Below are 20387 nucleotides of genomic sequence, written 5' to 3' on the forward strand. Positions count from 1 at the left end.
TTGAAATCTGTTAACAACATATGATGCAATTTTCTGTTTTAAATACAGTGATTGGAGTTGATGAGACTAATCTACAACGCACATATTGTGCTTACATTTAATGATTCAATAAACAAAAATAAAGAATGCATGCTACATAATAAATGTCACTTTTACTTTGGATTCTTCATGTGAAATGTAATCCTGTTATTAGTGTACTTATACTTTAAATCTCCTATCGAAATTGTTAAATATATACAAACAGTTCAACAACTTGTTTGACTAATTATTTTGTGTATGATGTTGTTTTTACACAAAGTTCAATATATGGAAATACCTTTCTCATTAGAGACACTGTTTCCATTTACTTAAAAAATTCAGAATTTATGAGTCCATGAACTGCTGAACAGGATTTCTCCTACTTCCCTGTAAAGTTCTCAATATGAAGCCTTCAACTTTACACTTGGAGTTCACACTCCAGTTAACACTCCTGACCTTTAACACTAGTTGTCCACGAACTGTTGTGGGAAAACTGAGATTTCCCTTCAGTAGAGGAATGTGTCAACCAGCTTTTTGAGCGTGTTCCTGCTACTTTTACTAAAGCATCTACTTTCTCCACAGATGTTGCCTACAGATAATATTGAGGGATTCTCCCAACACAGGTATATTCTCAGTCTGTTCTTCATATGAGACGCCAGCTTCCTTCTCAGCAAAATAAAGAAACAAAAGACAGAAGTCTGTGAATATGTCTGTTATTGTTTTTTTTATAAACTTCGTGCAATACAGTGTTTTAAGTTTATCACACATTTAGATAAACCATAATCATTTTGTCTAGATATATCTATTCTCAACTACATACTATTCATATTGCCCACATAAATGCTATCTGTGCGCAGTTTTATCACATTTTTTCATTTTTTTCTCAAATGAAATCAAAGGAAATGAAAAGTCGTAGAATCTGGAAGCGTCTGGTTGTTGTTTCGTTTCTTCGTTACATCGTGAAGCAGGTGTGTCCGTGGTTTCAACCCGGATCTGCACTCACTCGGGACAGTTCAGAGGAGAGAGAGTAAGGGATGGGGGGGGGGGGGGGGATTACATGTGTTTACATTCTCATCAACATAAACAGAAGAGGTCAGACTCCAGAGTCACAGGGGGAAGCACAGTGAGAAGGTTAGGGGTGATGAGACAAAGTAGGGGGACACACTGAGGACGTGGACAGACATGGGCAGAGGGAGGGGTCAACAGCGGGTGAAACCACCCAACCAGAGTCCAGGGGGGGCACCGGGAACGAAGCACTTCATCCAAACCCGCCCTGCCCAGAATGCATAACCAGTTTAAACAGTGGTCCCGAAAAACGTATCTGTAGACTTTACAAATATATGTATGCATAAATTACAATGTACATGTTTCTTCGCAAAAGTTTTTCTCTAGTGTTTTTTTTTTTTGTTAAACCCTCTCAACCCACATATACATATTCTATTTTTTTGCCACTGAAAATGATGAGTTGCATGTGTGTCACTTTGGGACTCGTCATGAAAAAAACTAAACATGATTTGATTGATTTTTTTTTTTCTCGTTGTTCTGCTCAGGCAGCGACCTTTTACCTGATTCTGTACAAATGTTATTATTCTGTGTCTCTTTTTATTTTTCTGCTTCCTCCGGAGGTCGGAGGTTTCTGTTAATGCCCAAGAACAAACATCTTCAACACGACTAGAGCTACAAGTACTACTGTTTAACACTGATTAGAATGGAAATAAGACGAACAGAGGCCTGCAGAAAACCCAGACTCGTAATAACGATGAAGTTGGTCAGTCGTCTCAGCCACTCACGTTATTGTTGCATTTCTTTCGGTATCAATATTGGAAGACAATTTACAGTATTCACATCTGACTTCATGTTATAAATGAAAATCATATAATATGGGGGGGGAGGGGGGTTTAAAAAGAATAATACAGGCTCACATTCTCCCACATGTTGTGCACACTCATGCTTGACACTTTGACACAGCTACACACAGCTCAATACGGCTGCGCATGGAAGAAATTCACAGTTAAGTTTGTCAAGATCCAAAAGTAAAGTGGAAAAAAAAAAAAAAAAAAGTCCAAAATTAAAATTTCATTCCAATCAATAGTGTTTGCAAAGACAGCTAGTTTGTAATAACGCTAAGAATAATCACAACAACAATTGTACATTAGTGCTGATCTGGTTAAATTAGCAGGAATATTGCACAACAAAAGATGTGAAACATTTTTTTTTTTTTCCATAAGAGCCCAAGGTTAATTGCGTTTGATCATTAACAAAATAAATCATTTCTAGCACATTAAAATATCAAAATAGTTTTATTGTGAAAGTCCATTGTTGTTGTTATTATTATCACTCTGTTATTACTCCTCTTCGTTTTGCGCTCAGTGAGATTGAGTCGACTAAATAACAGTGAACATGGAGGGAGGGATCGACCCTTTCATTTCTCTGGCTGCCTCTCGCTCCTATTTATTTCCTGTTGAGCCGCAGTGCTCCCCTCTATCTGTCCTCTCACTCTACCACCCGTCCTCCCTCTCTCCCCTCCTCCTCGCCTCCCCCTCTCATAGCCTGGCTCTACACAGGCGTTGTCTTCCTATTGAGGGTGTTAGAGTTGCTCTCCCTGTCCCCCTTGAGCCGGTCCAGAGTCCCCATCCCTCGCTCCCTGTCCACTGTGGACGAGTTAAAGGGCGGGGGGCCGGAGCCCACCGAGTTGGGCATCTGCGCGTTTGAGTTGGAAGAATTTGAAGGGTTGTGGGACTTAAGCGAGGGGAGTGTGCCGCTCATCATCACTCCTCCTCCTCCACCCCCGTCCTTTGGGAAGCAGTTGTGGAGCTGGTAGAGCGTGGCCCTGTCCACCGTGCCGTACATGGGTGGCAAGCCCCCCAGTTTGGGGTCGCGGGACAACGTGTAGAGGGAGATGTCACCTCCAGCCAGGGCCGTGTGGGAGCGGGAGTGGGGGTTGGGTAGAGTGGACACTGAGATGGGCCCCTGGGAAAGCAACGCGGATGGGGGCAGGCCAAAGTTCTTGCCTCCACCTCCCCCTACAGGTGAGGGGTCTCGGGACCGGGAGGGGTCGGTGGAGCGGGACGAGGAGCGGGATCGGCGGCGGAAGCGGTAGCTGGGCAGGCGGAGCATGGCGTGCGTCGTGCTCTTGAAAATGTCGGTGCGCGAGCGGCAGCGCAGCTCCTTGTTCTTCTCGATGTAGATGTTGACGGCCAGCACCCCGACCATCTCGGCCATGATGAAGGACAGACCTCCGAAGTAAAAGGACCAACCGTACGAGTACTGCCACTTCTTATCCTCATCCTTCTTCGGAGAGATGTCGCCCAACGCAGCCGAGATGTACACGATCACACCGATGATGTTACTCAGTCCTGAGAGAGCACAGAAACCAAAGAGCTGAAAACACTCGGAGGTAAACACAAAAAACTCTTATGCACTGACAGAAATAGTCTCCATATTAAGGGTGACCCTCCCTGTCTGCTGTCAAGTTTCAGAAGGTTTTACTGTTGAAATTTTGAGAAAATTAAAGGGATTTTTTTTGTCATTTCCAAGGGAAGATCTGCCCAAGGGAAATTTTACCTTTTATATGCATAACAAGCTAAAAATACTTTTCAAAAAGACTATTCTGATAGTCGATTAGTCACCGATTATTGAAACGATTAATCGACTAATCGGATTATGAATGACACAAATTCTCAATTGCTCTTATTTAGTAGCTTTTAAATTTAGCTTGAGGTTGTTCAAGGCATGGGATGACCGAAAATAAAGACAATAAAGATCGATACTTCATTAAAAAAAAAAATCTTTTAATAAACTTTGCTGCATATAAGTATACTGTTTACACAAAACCAAAGAAAAATCTAGTTTTTGTCCATTTAAGGACAGGCAAAGTGCTAATACATTTTAAATTTAAATTCAAGTTTCCCTTTTTCCTGTGAACCAAGAACAGGCCAAGTGCTGTCTGTTAAAAGACAGATATGTTCAAGAGCACATACAGGCATATGAACACACACGTACCTGCAGCCACAAATAGGATCCCAGCCCCCAGGATGATGTTTCTTTTGCTCTTATACAAGCGACTAGCAGCGATGCACATGCCTCCCATCAGCAGCAGGATGGCACTGAGGATCGGGAAGATGTTGGAAGCCCTGACTACCCCTGAGCACAGGAAAGAAATATTACGAGAGGCACATTGAGGTTGGAATTACTTTTTACTGAACTAATTGATTTACTGAAATAATAGTTCGCCATTTAGGAATATGCAACCAATAAATCCCATCCCCTCCCATCAGCCCTCTCGTCAAAGCTACGCCCCAAAAACACACGAATGTTTGGAAGCCGACTTTTCCAGCCAATCTTTGAATTATATAATTGGTCATTAAAGTCCAGAGGGACACAGACACTGGCTATTTTTTTTCAGATGAGTATTTTATGATGTGTTTAAGATAGAGAAAATGTCCAACCCGATCTTTAAAATATCCACAACACAGACAATAATAAAAATGGTTGAAGCTGCTTCATTAAGAATATTCACAAAATACTTAGTGAGGAAATTAATTACTCATTTCTAGCTACATTTCTGAATCAAACCCTTCACATGTGACCTTCTGCCTACCATGCACACACACACACATACACACACACACATACACACACACACACATGCACGCACACACACACACACGTCAACACTCCTCTCTCATCTAGGACAACTAGGCCACGGGAGAGAAAATGCCACCTAAATGCCAGCAAAATGTCTCTGCAACATTGTAAACAGAACACAGGCTTTGTGCATGTGCACACATGTAGCATATCATAGAGCGCAAAAATACCACTGCAGGGCCATGGGCAGGAACTAGGGCGCCCCACCGCCCATGACTTTCTGCTTATTTTCTTGCTGACGTTATCGTCCGAGGAAAGAACGATACAAACACCAGATTACAGGATGTGTAGAGCAGGTCTGGGTATGTTTTCTCTTTATTTGTCTTCTCCTTCCCTCTCCCTCCTCATCCATGTCTTGTAAAGTGGGAATTGACTTACGTAGGACGTACTCTGCCCCGTCATGGTCAAAGTCTGCATCCTCCGGGAAGTGGTTGATCTGAGAACAAACTCCTCTCTTCACTCCTGAGATTTAAAGAGGAGAAACAGCAGTGACCAGACACAACAAAAAACAAGACCTCATATCTGAGAGCATTGAGAAAAGAGAGCAACACATATACTCCTGAGACAAAGTGATTGACACCTGAACACAATCATGTCTGTGCTAGAAAATCCTTATTTTTTTTATCCAAGCACATGAGCCCGGCGAATAAACTACAACATACAAGGTTAATAATGGTTCTTATAGGAAATGTAAGTTAGTAACATCACATGCACACAGTACGTACACACGTGTAAATACATACAAATATGCAGACACAATGGCAGACAGGTAACTACCCGCCTGGGTCTTGCATGTAGACAGACAGAGGAACGGAGGGATGCACGCACGATGATCACAGCACACCACTGTTGCTGATGGATGGATTGTAAGAGAGATGCAGTGATGGAATGACGAGACACAGATGGAGGGAAGCAATGGAAAGACGTGGGACGAGCTGGTGTCTTTCTCACAGCTCTAACATTTCCACAGGTTGGTCTGCAAAGAAACAGATGGAGGTAAAGAGGGATGCGACATCAGTGTTACCGTCCTAAGACCAACATGCAGATCAACAGACTTCAGGCTGTGAAACAGGTGAATCATGTTCTCAAGCTCCAGGGACATTTTAAAGCCTTAGAAACATTGGAGGAAATTTGCACTGTCAGCAGATTTCCTCGAGTTTCTAAAAGTACACGATGATTGAAGGATCTCAGTGGTGGACGAGGGAAATTCAGAGCTTTGTTTTATAAAAAGTACCTGCACCAAGTATAAGTCATGCACTCAAAATCTAATCATATTAAACATATATTAAATATACTGTTGTCAGATTGTAAATAAGATGAAAGGTCAGGTAGTTTAGTCCAGTCTAATTGTCACAAGATACATGTTAAGTTCTTGAGAGAGAATTGTGAAAATAGTACAGAAGTTTAGTACACAATTTTATGTATCAATTTAATATAATTTTTTTGTAAATACTTCCTACTATTCCTTCCTGGTATATTATTGGCCAGATTGACCTCTGTAAATCTCGCAGAATTACACAGCAATTATATAAAAAGATTGATTATCGTTTAAAAAGGAGATTCGGACTCAACCCAACACTAAGTGAGACAAGAAGCCATCATAGTCTCACATATTAAATCTATTTTAATCTGTAAATACTTAATATGAAAAATATTAATCTGAAGAGTAATGGGCAAACCCCGGCTGTCAGATAAGTACAGTTGAGTATTAAGTGAAATAATTCCCTCTGAAATGTAGTGGAATCGCTTAACATGGAAAAACGCGAGTAAACCCAAGTACCTCAAACTTGTGCTGAAGTTCAGTGGATAAATATAAGAAGTTGCATTTCCTTCTTCACTGATTCCTTGATTTTAATCAAAAGCTCAGACGTCAGGTCACAAACTTACAAATGCCTGCGCTTTATGAGCAAATATCTTCCAAATGGAATCAAACGCTCATTGTCAGGTAAGTCGGTGCGACCCCACCTTCAGTAAACCTGCAGAGGAGCGCAAGAGAGGAGGAGAGGACACGTCTCTATCCACAGCATCCTGTGCCACCCACCCGCGGGCATAAATCTTTCAGAGCTAACATGTCCTGCATTTCCACTCGAGCTACACCTCACTGCATCACTGCACGACTACTGAGCATCTATCTTGGCTGAACACTCCACAGACATCAAGGATACTTGACCTCTAAGCCATGCCAAGACACTGTCAGCTTTACTGCACCACAATGTGGAAGCAAAGACGGAAAGAAAAAAGCTCCAACGAGGGAGAGGAGGAGGAGGAACCAGTGAAAGATGAAATGTAATGTTTGGGGGAGTGAGAGAGGAAGAGCGGGTGGAGACACCGAGGGAGTGAGGCGATGGAGGGGAGTGAGTGGGGGTGCACTGCAGAAGAGCTGCAAGGGCTCCAGCTTATCTCTAATTGGCTGCTTTGCTATCAGGAAGCTTAGAGATGAGGACAAATTAGTTCTGTACAATAACCAAGCGCAGGATGGGCCGGGGCGGCTGCATGGGGGGGGGCCGGGAGGTGTTCCTGGAGACAGAAGAGCCGTTACCTCAGTGTCTCTGTGAGCGAAGACACAGATCACTCACCACCACCACCACCACTCACCACCACCACCACCAACACCCCTTTGGCTGTAGCCGCTTCACTCCAGCCTTTACTGTTGAGTGTCAGCCAGTCACTGCAATGTATAATGAATTAGCAGCTTGTGTTGCACTGACAAGCTGAAGATTGAGCGGTGGCTGCTGCCAGGTTCTGTATCTGCCGCCAGTTGGAGCGAGGTGCGTTGACGGTGCCGGCGTGAATGTTGGTCGTTTGCAACAAGACGCAAAGACAAAGATTAATGGAGTGTTTTGATTTCAGCGTCAGGTTCCAGTATCATGTAATTATACCGCGATTTTAAAAATGTCTTCTCGCGATTGCACGGTTAAAAAAACCCAACAGGATTGTGTGTATGTTGATGCTAATGTTGATGTTGATGTTAGAGCAGCTGCAGTTTTCTAATCAAGTTTTCTAGAGTGACGACTGAAGAAAATCTGTTTCCACCGAGAAGCTTTGACATTGACGTTGAGAGACAAGCAATGACTTCAGTTCAGTCGGATTCATCACTAGGGCAACGTTGATTTAGGGATCAAATAATCTACTAGAATATAAATTTAGTAGAGTGTAAAGGCCGGAGCATGCTTCTGCGTTTTCACGGGCCCGGAAGCGCAAGAGCCCTGCCGGGCCCCCTACGTGCTATCGTAGCCCTTCTTACGTGCTTACGTGCGTCGGCCAATTTTTCTAACTAGACGGCAAAGCCCCGCAAGCGTCACCCGCCCGCAAGGGCTGTGATTGGTCTGCTAACTACATCATTTCCGGAGTCGCATTTCCGGTTCATGCCCGGAAACCACGGAAGATTTAGAAGAACGAATATGGACCAAATAGAAGAGCACTTGGCAGAAGAGAGCCGACACTATGTCCACTAGTATAACCCGTCATTAACCGGTGGATTTTTCTGCCAGAAAAAGGCTCTGCGGAGCCGCCGAGGCGATGTAAATAAATCGCTCTTCTCTGTGCCACACACGAAGAAGAGCCGACTTCGACAAAAAACATTACTCTGCCTAGTGTTCTGGCGGGGAATTGCATGGCAACACGCGCAAAGGTTGGAAAACCATGAATGACAACGAGTCCTGCGTTACAGCTGCGTGCTTGCGGGCCCCTGACAACGCAGAAGCATGCTCCGGCCTTAAGCCTCCACCAACACTCCCCTTACATTTGAACGAGTTGCACCTTGACACACTTATAGATATCGGGGTCCCCAAATGTACCTGATTTGTATTTACATCAAGTTACATGAATTATTCCTTTAGAAACTCTGAAAATATTGAAAAACATCCTATCTTGCAATATCTAGAACACAGAGATATAAAGAATTCTGGATATAGACTTCGTGACTGACATAACACGTCTATCTTTAGATGATATGTAGATAGTTTACTACGTACATATCTGTACATCTGTTGTCTACATAGCAACAGATACAGGGTCCAGCTGTTGATCCTCTCTCTGAGCATCACCTCCAGTCCAACAAATCCTGAACCTCACAGCTCAATCCTTGGAGAATCAAAGCCAATACTCTCCAAAGAGCAGAGAAGTGGTTTTGGAAATGTTCTTCAGCACTTTGAATTCCCATTTTAGAAATGTCCTAATATCCTTTACTTTACTTGACGTAGAACCTTTTGTTCTGGATGCCAGTTTTTATTATTTAATCGTTCTTTCTGGAGACAAAAAGGTTTTGCGTGTCATTCTGGGATGGTGGACGCTCTGAACACTGCAATATTCATGAAGCTCTGTCATTGTTGCTTTGGAGAAGAAGCTAATCCAATACTCTTCAGTACGGAGTGTGTGAGGAAAACACTACGTCATAGTTCCCAAGTTAATCCAAAATATAATCCAAATGTGAATAAATTCAGTTAGAAGAAATGAGTTTCCCCATTGATGTTGCCAAGTAACACAATTTGGATTGGATGTTTCTCAGCTATGTGCGACTTTTCATCTTTGTGTTCAGTTGCTCTAATAAACTGAAATTTGTGGCCTGGATAAAATAATTGCAAGCCTAAAGTTGCCCACTTGTAAAACAGCAAAGCCCAAATCAAACGTGAGTCACTATTGGCAGCCATGTGGTGCAGTTTGAAAGGTGTAATCTGAGGCCTTTGATGTAAATGACGAATGTGGCCCAAATAGCACAAATCCGGGCCACCTTCGGCACCTTTGGTTGACATCTCTAGGACTTACTTGTGGCCCGGATCTGGCAAACAAAATCAGGCCGCCAAAGTGCCATCATTCCACGTGGGCCAGATGTGGGATTTAAGAGAAATCTGGACCTAAACAATGTTGCTATGTGTGATGGAAACGCTCCAATGCCTCAATGTTAAGGTGCCCTGCTTCTATCTTACATGAAATAACACTGAATGGCTTAGAATACAAAACATATCCAGTTCACTCTTCTTGATTTATCTTGCTTGACTTTAATCCCTACTTGTTCTGAAGGTGAGAATATCCAGTCTGACAAATTTTGCCTCTACATTAACCAAAAGCGTCACCGGGGCTAAATTACCTTAAGCTCACATTCAGTGCGCCCACTAAACTGAAATTAGCATCCTCAATGTCAGCAAACTTTTCCCACCGCTCCTCCTCGTCAGTCCAAATCCCGACAACAACCCCAAAATGTCTCCCGCAGCTTCCTCTCTACCTTCCAGGCAGCATATCCTCCACAGTCCAGAGTGGGTGAGCGCCCCGGGGTCCTTCTTGTCCTTGTTGTGGGGGTCATCCTGGGAGACGTTGGCCGTGCTGTTGCAGATCATGGCGCGGGAGTACAGCCAGTAGTCCGTCCCTATTGCCACCGTCATCAGGCCGAAGGCAGCGAATGCCCCCACGGTGGTGAGAAGGATCTGGATCCCCTTCTCACACACCATGCCTTCAGAGAGGAAAGAAGGAGGAGAAGGAGAAGGGTGGACATCAGGGGGCGTAGAGGAGACAGAGAGAACACAGGCAAATGTTTATTTTGGATCATGAGGAGGAGAACGGATGAGGTAACCGAACAGTGAGTTCGCAATCACACACAAAGTGGAGTTTTTTTTAAACAGCAGGTGAGATGACGAAGGGGCAGGAAGAGGCGAGGGGCACCGGTGGGAGGGAGAGAGGGGAGCGGTGAGAGAAGACGAGAGGCAGGAGGAGGCGGACGTGGGAGGTGCATAAGTGGGTCCATGATGTGTCCTTGGAGGAGAGTTGGATGACTCTGCTGACTCCGCTTAACAAGACAGAATTGATGTGAAACACAACAGATCACACCCTCCCAATCTCAGGCTACTCCATATTCATGACCCTGACACCGTTCTCCCCCCTCAGAGTCAGCAGGGCTGGAGATGAATACACAAACACACACATTCGTATACACGCACACACACAGCAGCTCCAACGCAAGATCACCTGATAAGTCTTTATCAGAGTGGAGAGGACATACATGCAGTTACAGTATCATAGTATCGGAGTTGCTGTAAATCTACCTCAGTGGTCTACGGTAACTACTACAGATATTTTTAACTACTTTTAAAACAAATTCTCCTTTTCCTGCTGATAAATCTGATAGTGTGAGAGTTTCTAACACGGTCAAACAAAAACTGAAAGTCCAAAGTGTGACAAAACTTACCTGACGCCGAGTTTCTATCCTTCGACTCCATTTTGAAATCTTTCTTTTCCTCGTCAGTGAAGAACGTGCTGTCCCCTCAATCCGGACAGCATCCATCGACTGTTCTCACCCGCTCCCCTCTCTCCTTTTTGCACTCCTCCTCTCTCTTTTTGCCTCTTTCTGGTTTTTCTCTCCCCCTCTCTGAGTCTTTCCCGCTGCAAAGGTGGTGCCGCTCGGAGGCTGTGTCTCGTCCCCGCTCGCCGTCCGTCCGCTGTTAGCAAGAGGCTTGGAACTCAGAACCCATGGTCTCCGCTCTACAGCTGCAGGACAGGAAGGAAAAGCAAAGGACAGCGTTTAATGACAGAAGCATTTAGTGTAGGTCACAAATCGGAGTTCTTCAGTTTTTAAAAGTCCTCAACAACTATCGTGAATTGTACGGATTGCAATACAGTTCAGTACGTCCATTCACGTTCCCCTCAGGATGAATTCTTAGCACTTTGCTGATCTCCTGAGATTTGCTCTATAAAGCGCCATCAAGTTCATCATAATATATTTTATAATACTTGTTTTAACACCAAATACTTGACAAATATCATGGATGATGGAGGTTAAGATTTCGTCTGGTTTTTAAAAAACTGCTCTCGGTGTGTATCTGGATCCAAGTTATTTTTATCACTTTCTTTTACATTGTGAGATCCCACAATTTGTATTAATTTCCCAGAGAATAACTGATGAAACGTGATAAAAAATAAATCTGCCATGTTCAGGGCACTGATATTTACGAGTGTGTGAAATTTGGTGCAGATTCAGATAAAATACTGGATGTAGTGAATTTAGATGTGGTTGCATAAGGAGACTGCTGGGCCCTGGCGGATGTGTGAGCTCTACCGAGAGCTAGCTGTTAGCATGTTAGCATGCTGACATTTGCATTTAGCCCAATGCACCACTGTGCCTATGCCGAGCTGCTTCATCACTGGAGACTTAGAATCTCGCTGCTTGAGAATGAATGGAATGACGTTGTGAAAGCAGCCACTGATTCATTTTCTGTCAATCAATTAACTTACATTGATTGATGGAATGGAAGCAGACGGTGTTAATACGACAGAGTCATTAGAGCAGTGACAGTATTACAGGCTAAAGACAGAGCAAGTTGTACTGCATCTATCTGAATAAGAGGAGCAAGAGGGGGAGGCAGAGAGGACCAACCCGACATTGTTACCATAGCAACATTGAATTCCAAAGTCTGGATCAGCATAGAGCGAGGGGAGGGGGGGTGTGGGGGGGGCAGGCAAGAGATAGAGGGAGAAAGAGCAAAGCGGAGAGAGGACAGAGAACAGAGATGGGAGAGAAAGAGGCAGAAATGAGGGGGAACATTTCATGTCATGATGGCACGATAGCGTTGACTCTGAAACCCAAGACAGACGGACACACTAGTGGGCTAATGCTCTATCAATAGATTTGTGTGTGACCAATGCGACACAGATGCTCCCAGACACACAAACACACACACACACACGCTTCATGAACTCACAAACATACACAAGCAGGGTCTCACTGTCTTTTCCTGATGGATTCAAACAAAATGTGCGGATGAAGAAGAGCCCCATTATTCCCCCGAAACATTATTTAGCAGACATAATGCAGCGCAGTCACGTCTGTTAATATTTCATGATGCAATATGGCACCGTGATCAAAATAGGTTACATCCTGTTTGCATTGTGAGACCCGAAACAGAGCTGCCTCAGAGACAGGGGGAGAGATGACGGTGTGTTGTGTGTGTTTTATGCGCGTGCACGTGTGCGTTGGTGTGCACGTTTCCCCTCCATTGCATCTGTGGATGGGTCTAGTCCAATCTTATTGAATCCCAGTAATGTTCCCCTCAGCTCCCCCTCAGTTAGACAGTTAGCCTCGTATCTCTGCGTTCAGCCTCCTTATTATGTAAACTGTCAAACGACACCGCCACAGTGCAGCTTATTTATACATTGTGGGTTCATATGTGCGAGCAAACGAGTGAATGTGGTTGTGGAAGTGTGTTTGTGTGCGTGTGTGTGAGTTTGTGTCTGTGTTTGTGTGGGTGACCTTCCAACCCTATCAACATACTGCCTTCCCTGAGGAAAATACATGTCCAGGAGGGATTACACTATCTCCAAAGCCTAAAAATACAGTATCTAATGTGTGTGTGTGTGTGTGTGTGTGTGTGTGTGTGTGTGTGCATGTGTGTGTGTGTGTGTGTGTGTGTGGTAGTGTGTGTGTGTGTGTGTGGTCTTTGACTCCAGTATTTAATGAATGACCTTAAGAATAACCCACTAAGAATGAGTTATTCCCCGTAGCGAAGACTCCCCTGTGTAGGAGATCATAATTGTCATTTAATTATCTGTAATTTCTATTTTCCACCAATAATTAAGAAAGAGGGATCGAGGGGAATGGGAGCAAGAGAGCGTGAAAGAACAAGAGGGCAAGAGAAAAAAAGAAAAGACAGAGTGAGAGTGTAACTGAATGCTTAAAGGGACTGTATGAAAATTATTAGCGGGAGCAATGGGGTCACAAATGGAAAATTTAATTTCTCTTTTAGCTGAAGGTGGGTAGCCTGGATTTTGGGAGCTCGGGGGAGGGTTTTTTATTCCTGTTTAATTTCAGCCGATATAATTGTAAATGTAATACAATTAAGGGCTCATTCAAAGAGGGACAGACGGAGTGCAGGGATAAATCGGTACAAAATTATATGTAGAGTGTCAAATAAGAGAAGAGTTTGAGTAAATAAAACATATTTTCACCATTGACCGTATAAAAAGATGGACGACATGTCTCTACTTCCTCCAACTATCTAGAGATGAAGCTAAAATATGCCACATAAGGACACTGCCATCTTGCAGAGTTGAAGCCAGAGTCACCAGCGATCAAGATGGAGCAGCAGCAAGGTCCCGGCGATACACACGCTTGACCAATCACGAGTGAGGGCTCAGCTGTCAAGCAGAATGTTTCACCCTGATCTTAAAGCATTAAATGACTGATTAAAACGTACAGTATAAACACTGGATTATACGTCAGCGTGATATGATCGACCTACAAAGACAGAATCCATCTTTGAGGAAAAAAATGTATCTAAAGTCTACTTAGACTTTTTAGTTTGGCTCGTGTCCCATCCATTAGCATGGAGGAGGAGGGATTTATGAGCTATACTGTGGCCAGCCAACAGCTGGCGAGTGAGACGCTTTGGCTTCACTTTGGAGGAGCAGTAACAAAGTCCATCTTTATTAACAGTCTATGATTTACACCATTCAATAGATGTTGTTTAGGTCGGCGTATTTCGAAAAAATTGTATTGGCCTTTGGTGCCTCCAGGGGGCGATGAGACTGTCTGAAGGCCACACGTTTGAAAATGGAAACAAAAGGAGGTGTGGTGTAAAAAAGTGAGTCTCCCAAGCCTCATCTCTGAATGAAACCCACAGCTCAAAGCTACAAGCATAGCACATCTATGACACCTTTGACAAAACAGTTGCCTAGGGATGCATTGTGGGTAATGTAGAAACCAGGTTTCAAAAATGTATTAAAAAAGACTCAATCTCTGGTTGTGCTCCAATTAATGAACCGACCCTAACCCTGACTCAGACCCTAATCCTGACTGTCCTTCATGACCCCAACAATGTTCTGAGTCGAGTTCTGAATCTGCAGATTGTTCCCTCATCAACAGAGCCTTGCTCTTACATCCAGTCCCTGACAACAGTAGATTTGGATGGATTGCTGAAACATTTTGGGTTATTTCAGATTCAGAACAGAGTGGGATAAGTAAAGGTTTCCCTTTGCCGTAATGCAGAGCTTTTCCAGAGCGAACTTACCCTCACAGTGTTGCTTTTATAGTATGTTTGCAGCACTCAGAGGACTCTGGACCAGCCAGAGGCCAATTAGCTGCAGCAGGATGTACTGCAGCAACAAAGGCCGAAGAGCATAGCTTTGGGAGCTAGCTGCTGCAGAACCAATACAGAACCAGGCCCTCGCCTGTCAGAGAACTTGAGTTTGTAATCAGATCTGCCAGTGTGACTCATCCCCGGCATGACAGAATACCTTGCTTTTAAAAAGCACATTCATTGAGCTTTGGCTCCAATAATGCCGCCATAAATCACATGAGAGTTTAGGATTTTGTAGCAGCTGCTGCATTAGCTATTCATTGCATAAATCAACTACCAAACTGCTTGTTGAATAAATGATGACATCTGTAATAAGTTTTTTCCTCCACACATTTAAAAGCCAGTGGTCCTGTGTGGACCTGTGGGGATAAACAACAAAGTCGCACCAAACTGTCTGTTGCACGTCAAATAAAAAATAAAAAACAAATCCCGTAGTGAGTATAAATGACATAAGCTCAAACTGATTCTTGACCAAAAGAGCAAAATTGCACCATGCGAGCCTACTTATCATGACAGCTCTAAAAATACAAGCTGTGGGTTCTATTCTCAGTCTTGATGGCAGCAGTGAACATTAAGAAAACATTCTGAGCCTAAATATCCAGAGCAGTGACCGAGATGATTCCTCTCCTTAATCATGAGAGCAAGCTGCACACCTGAGCTCACGGCTGAGATCCTGCAGCTGGCACGCACACACACACGCACGCACGCTCACACACACACACACATGCACACACACACAAATGCACGCACACACCCACACATACACATACACACACAGAAAGTGATCAACATGCAAACAAACCCTTGGCATGCAGGAACATATGAAGGCTTCAAACCCCCACAACTGTCAAAATGACGACAATAAAGTCATGAAATAGGTCATCTTTAAATGGCACTTCAAAGCAGAGCAGAATTACCATTAAGCTCGTGTGAGGAGTCCACCAAGATGCTCGAACTGCATGTGACCGAGTCTCTGCCTATCTGAGCAGAACAGCCCGAGGAGGCAGTGACAGTAACACCTTGGTCTAAGAGGCTCCAAAAATAAAGTGTCTCTGGATGACCTGACGCTCATGGACCCATGAACTTACGCTTAAATCCATGTGCATGTGCATGAAAAAGAAATGAACAAAACCGAGAAGAAAAATGAATCGCAGTTTTCATAGCTACAAAAGACAGTAGCCTTAGTAGAGACAGAGAGAGGGGCTGCAAGTATTCTTATCATATAAAAGTCTAAAAGTAGTGATGGTAGCCTACTAATGTTGTGAGCACCCTGGTAACATGAGCTGTGGCTTCATTAACACATGACATTCAAATTAGATTGAACTGCAGATGGATTGTCCTTGATCACATGAAAGTAGGATACAAGTCTAAATGCACCCAAGACACTTTGGGGACAGATTGTGATCAGATCAGCCAAACCACCTCTGGAGGTGGTCAGGGACATTGTGATCAAACTGAACGCATTGTAAATCCACATATAACATCTCTGTGATCGGAGTAATCCTGCATTCTTAACCAGTGAGGTGGCGATAGTTAGTCAGCTATAGCAGTTTTTGCTACAGGCATCAGTTCTCCTCTCAGTCCTCACATGTCACCTGTGGATGGAGATGAAACGGAACCAATCGGAAAGCAAGCAAGCAAGATGACAGAGTGTGCTTCGATTCTTCCTCTTCTATCTTTTTTGTTGTATTTTGGACCAGTGCAAATGAGAGGAGGAGGCGACGTGAGCTGCACAGAGTGATCAGACCACCAGCAGATTTCAATGTAGACACTGGGGACATATGTTAATACCAGGTGTAAATGTCATCAGGTAAAAAGTCTCAATATATAATGAAATTCAATGCATTTTAATACCAGGTGTAAAAGGGGTCTAAGAAAGTGTAAACCTCTGTGGACATTGGGTGCGTGAATCGTTGCCAAAGCAAAATCCTTGCTCGTGCAAAATAGGTCCCGACTTCATATTTAGTTCCGTCGGACCCTGTTGGTGCAACTGCACTTGATGACAGTTTGATGTAACTTTATGTTTATAAGGTTATTATCAGGCTGAGAAGAATCATATCTCCTGTACCTACAACATCGAGAGCACTTTTGGCACCAACAATATTGTAGAAATGCTGAAGACACAGCACCAAAGTTGCCTTTAACTTGACTCTTGAGTAAGTCGCCAAGATGAGGTGATAGCGTCACGTCACAGTTTTTGGATTACGTCGTGTTAAAGACGTTTCGGTGTAGTAAATCCTTACACAAGCATCGCAGAAGTATAATCTCTGGAAAAAGGTTGACGATGATTTTAAGAATCGTTTGTCAGATTTGAACGGTGATTTTATGACACACTATATTTATTTCCCAGTTTCTATTGAAGTGCATTTATACGGTGGCAGAGAGAGCTCAGCGCACGGCAAATTAAGAAAACACATGCAAATAGAAAAAAACAAGTGCAAATTAAGCAAAATCTTCATCAATAAGATGACACACACGCTGCAAAAAGTCACAACGCATGCAAATACAGCCACTGTACAGTTATGGTAATTCAGATGAAATACCCTTAAATACCTGCTGGTTGGGGGAGCTGCAAAATGGGGATAGAGTGACGAAACTTGTCAATAAGGATTTTATCAATCCTCTCAGCTACCACTTGAAAAGAAAGTGATACAAATCCATAGCTGCAGTAATATTACAGCACATGATGTATTTGACATGCATTCTAAGCATAGTACAAAATGTTGATTAAGTTTTTTTTCTGATTGGCTTCAGTATTTGAGTTGAAACAACTGAGACTCGCACACCTACATAGAGACGAAGGTTTGATCACAGGTCCTGTGTTGTGTATCTCCAGTCCAGTGAGCAAGGCTGTCTGTCAGATGCTTTGTCTGCTGTATGTTTCCGCTGCATGCCTCTGCACACAGACGGGTCGACACACAATACATCACTGACACAATCTGGTTCAGTCACAGACTCTTACAGCCGCGCTCTCACAGGCTTCACTAGCATCGCGTGAAGCACTTAAAAACACAGGAGCTCGGGGTTAATTGATGCATGGGTCACAGTCATTGAGACGGGAGTCAATTAGAGATCCGACTGAAATGCTCGGTGGCATCATAAAACAACGTGGTGCTGAATCAGCAAATATGTCCTCATTTAGGTACAGTTCAGATCTTATCACCAAGTGCAATAGATTAGCAGCAATTTGTTCCGCTGAAAGACATCAGATGTGATTGAACAGAGGTGTTTCTGATGATTAGATCTGTTCTGGGACCCTGAGATTATCGTGTCTTATCTTCTACCATCGAGAAAACTGCTGCAAAGGCATTGATCCTCAGAGCGGTAGCTAGCTATGACAGATGTGATGATCATTGCAGAACTGCTACACCTCCTCAGAGGGGGAGAGAGAGAGAGAGAGAGAGAGAGAGAGAGAGAGAGAGAGAGAGAGAGAGAGAGAGAGAGAGAGAGAGAGAGAGAGAGAGAGAGAGAGAGAGAGAGAGAGAGAGAGAGAGACCTGACCGCCCCAACCACACACAGGATGACATAATGATGCAAAACAAGCGGAAGTTGGGGAGATTCTTTCCGATTGTTCTGAACCACTTCTGAATTAGACCATCTTTATTTGGCCGGCGCTAAAACAGGTCTACAGAGCCTGTGTGGGCTCCGCACCAGTATTGACTGCAATGAGTCACCTTACAGCGTAAACAGCAGATCTGAGAGTCGGCCGAGTTTTGAAAGTAATCCAAAAATCCACAGAGATGATCATCAAAGCCACACACAAATGCACGCACACATCACACACATAGTACAGACGATGGTTAGCACGTGGGAGGAGGAGTGGCTGGGTGGGCGTCACCGACAGATGGCGAGGCCAACCGCACCTCAATGAAAGCTTCACAGAGAGGTGAGCAGTCAGGAGCCGCACCGAGGCTCCAAGGATTACAACTTCTCATCATTAAAACATTTGATTTATCACAGCACTCACTGTAATTTAAGTTTTGCATGTCCCTCCAGCAACCAGGATCTGTCTACCTCCAATACTGAGGTTATGTTTTCACCCCTGTCCATTTGTTTGGTGGCTTGTCTGTTATTTGGCAGGATTACGCAACAAAACAACTAGACGGATTAACACAAAGTTGCGACAAAAAAAAAACTAGGAGTGTTTTCACTTTCTTTGACATTTTGAGGTGTTTCTAAACATTTGAGTTGATTTCTCAGAGAATGGTTCTTGGGGAAGAGAGTCAGGCATGTGTATGGGATGCAGTGTGTTAAATCTGGTGCTGCTTCACTGAATCTAAGTTGGTCCTTGGTGAAGGAATGTGCTGTATGCTGAGTAGCACTCTTGTTACTACTACAAATACTCTGCTACTGATATATAATGCATTTTTCTGGATTAAACAGTGGTTAAATCAATGCCACGTATAATGTTGATACGTGGAGCTATCTAAAGTCCTAATACTGCAGTTCATGTGCCAACTACAGTTTAAATTATTCATATTAACCACACCGAAGATGCGACTTCTAATTTGCATGAAATTATGATATCATTATGTGATTGTTTGCTCTCATCCACTAGTATATTGTTACTATCTGAATTTAGTGATATTTCAATGTGTAAAGATTACTATTAAGCTGGCGGCCAGTGCCCACTCTCTGACACCGGCACTTCACACATGAAGAGAGGTGATCTAAATATTCAACAGTTCAACATTAAAACTGGGAGCACAGTGGATCTGCATTAAAATCATAAAGGGGCGGCTGCTGTTATTAACGCTGGCTTTGAAGAAAGGCCAGACCTAAAGAGACGCAGCGGCTAAATCAAAAGCTCAGCTCAGTGGGGAAAAGCTTGTGCTATAGTCACCGAAAAGAGCAAATGACCACAACAGGGTAGAAGAGCCTCGGATAATGAAGCACCTATCGTGGTCTGCAGCCCCCGGTGAGGACACAGGTCTAACTCAGGGTACCAGAGTGCAGAGGAACTCCTGGGTGCTGCAGTGCACACTCCTGTAGCATCTCCAATCCAAGTCATTGCATTCAGCCCCATGATGAGATGTGAGCTGCGGTGAAGAGTGAATGATGGATGGGGGTGCCAGATGTTCGGTGGCCTTTACCTCTGGGTCTGTCAGAGCCCAGGTTGAGGGGAGGACAGTGGGCTGGATGGAGAAGGACCCTCAGATTGCATGATGTGTGAGATGCTGGCCCTGCACTGTGAGGAGCTGCAGAGAAGCAGATGCTGTGTGCAGACCAGTGATGAGACACAGAGGCTACGAGCTCGCAGCTACTGGGAGCGTGCAAAGCTCAAGTATAGTGATGCGGACTGCGGTGCATTCATTAACAGAGTCAGCTCCACACATCACCCTGCAGAGGCTGCACGGTGGAAAATGGACGCCTAGCATGAAGCGGCCGGTTCAGAGGGAACTCAGTGGACTGGGACACACATCACACATTGCAGACGCGGTTCCACATGCACAGAATTCACGGCTCGATCTTGCAAAGACATATTTTGAACCCCATGCAGCTGCGGTGCGGATGCAAAGAGAAGAAACCCCGTCCGAGCTATTATTATAAAGCTCCCATTTGCATTATAGACGCCGCCGTCGCTAATTATAGGCCCAAGCGGAGAGATAGGTGGGGAGAAAGGATGAGTCCATAGAGGAGGATGAGCACACACCGTCATTA

The 20387-nt window shown here is 44.0% G+C and overlaps 1 protein-coding gene across 1 annotated transcript; it reads right to left on the reverse strand.

The window, feature by feature from the left end:
- Positions 1–2574: 2574 nt before the first annotated feature.
- Positions 2575–10874, reverse strand: cacng8b (calcium channel, voltage-dependent, gamma subunit 8b). The gene is made up of 5 exons (XM_061081663.1): positions 10844–10874; positions 9887–10111; positions 5044–5127; positions 4021–4161; positions 2575–3374 (listed from the first exon to the last, which is right to left on the reverse strand). Exons 1-5 carry the CDS (start codon positions 10872–10874, stop codon positions 2575–2577), a joined length of 1281 nt encoding a protein of 426 aa, XP_060937646.1.
- Positions 10875–20387: the final 9513 nt, after the last annotated feature.

Source organism: Limanda limanda, chromosome 11, assembly GCF_963576545.1.
Source record: "Limanda limanda chromosome 11, fLimLim1.1, whole genome shotgun sequence".
Lineage (NCBI taxonomy): Eukaryota > Metazoa > Chordata > Actinopteri > Pleuronectiformes > Pleuronectidae > Limanda > Limanda limanda.

Coding starts and splice junctions, on each gene's coding strand:
- cacng8b (XM_061081663.1), bottom strand. CDS start 10,874: ATGGAGTCGAAGGATAGAAACTCGGCGTCAG. Junction 5,128..9,886: donor GAGGATATGCTGCCTGGAAG/GTAGAGAGGAAG, acceptor TTTAAATCTCAG/GAGTGAAGAGAGGAGTTTGT. Junction 4,162..5,043: donor CGGGGCAGAGTACGTCCTAC/GTAAGTCAATTC, acceptor TCCTGTGCTCAG/GGGTAGTCAGGGCTTCCAAC.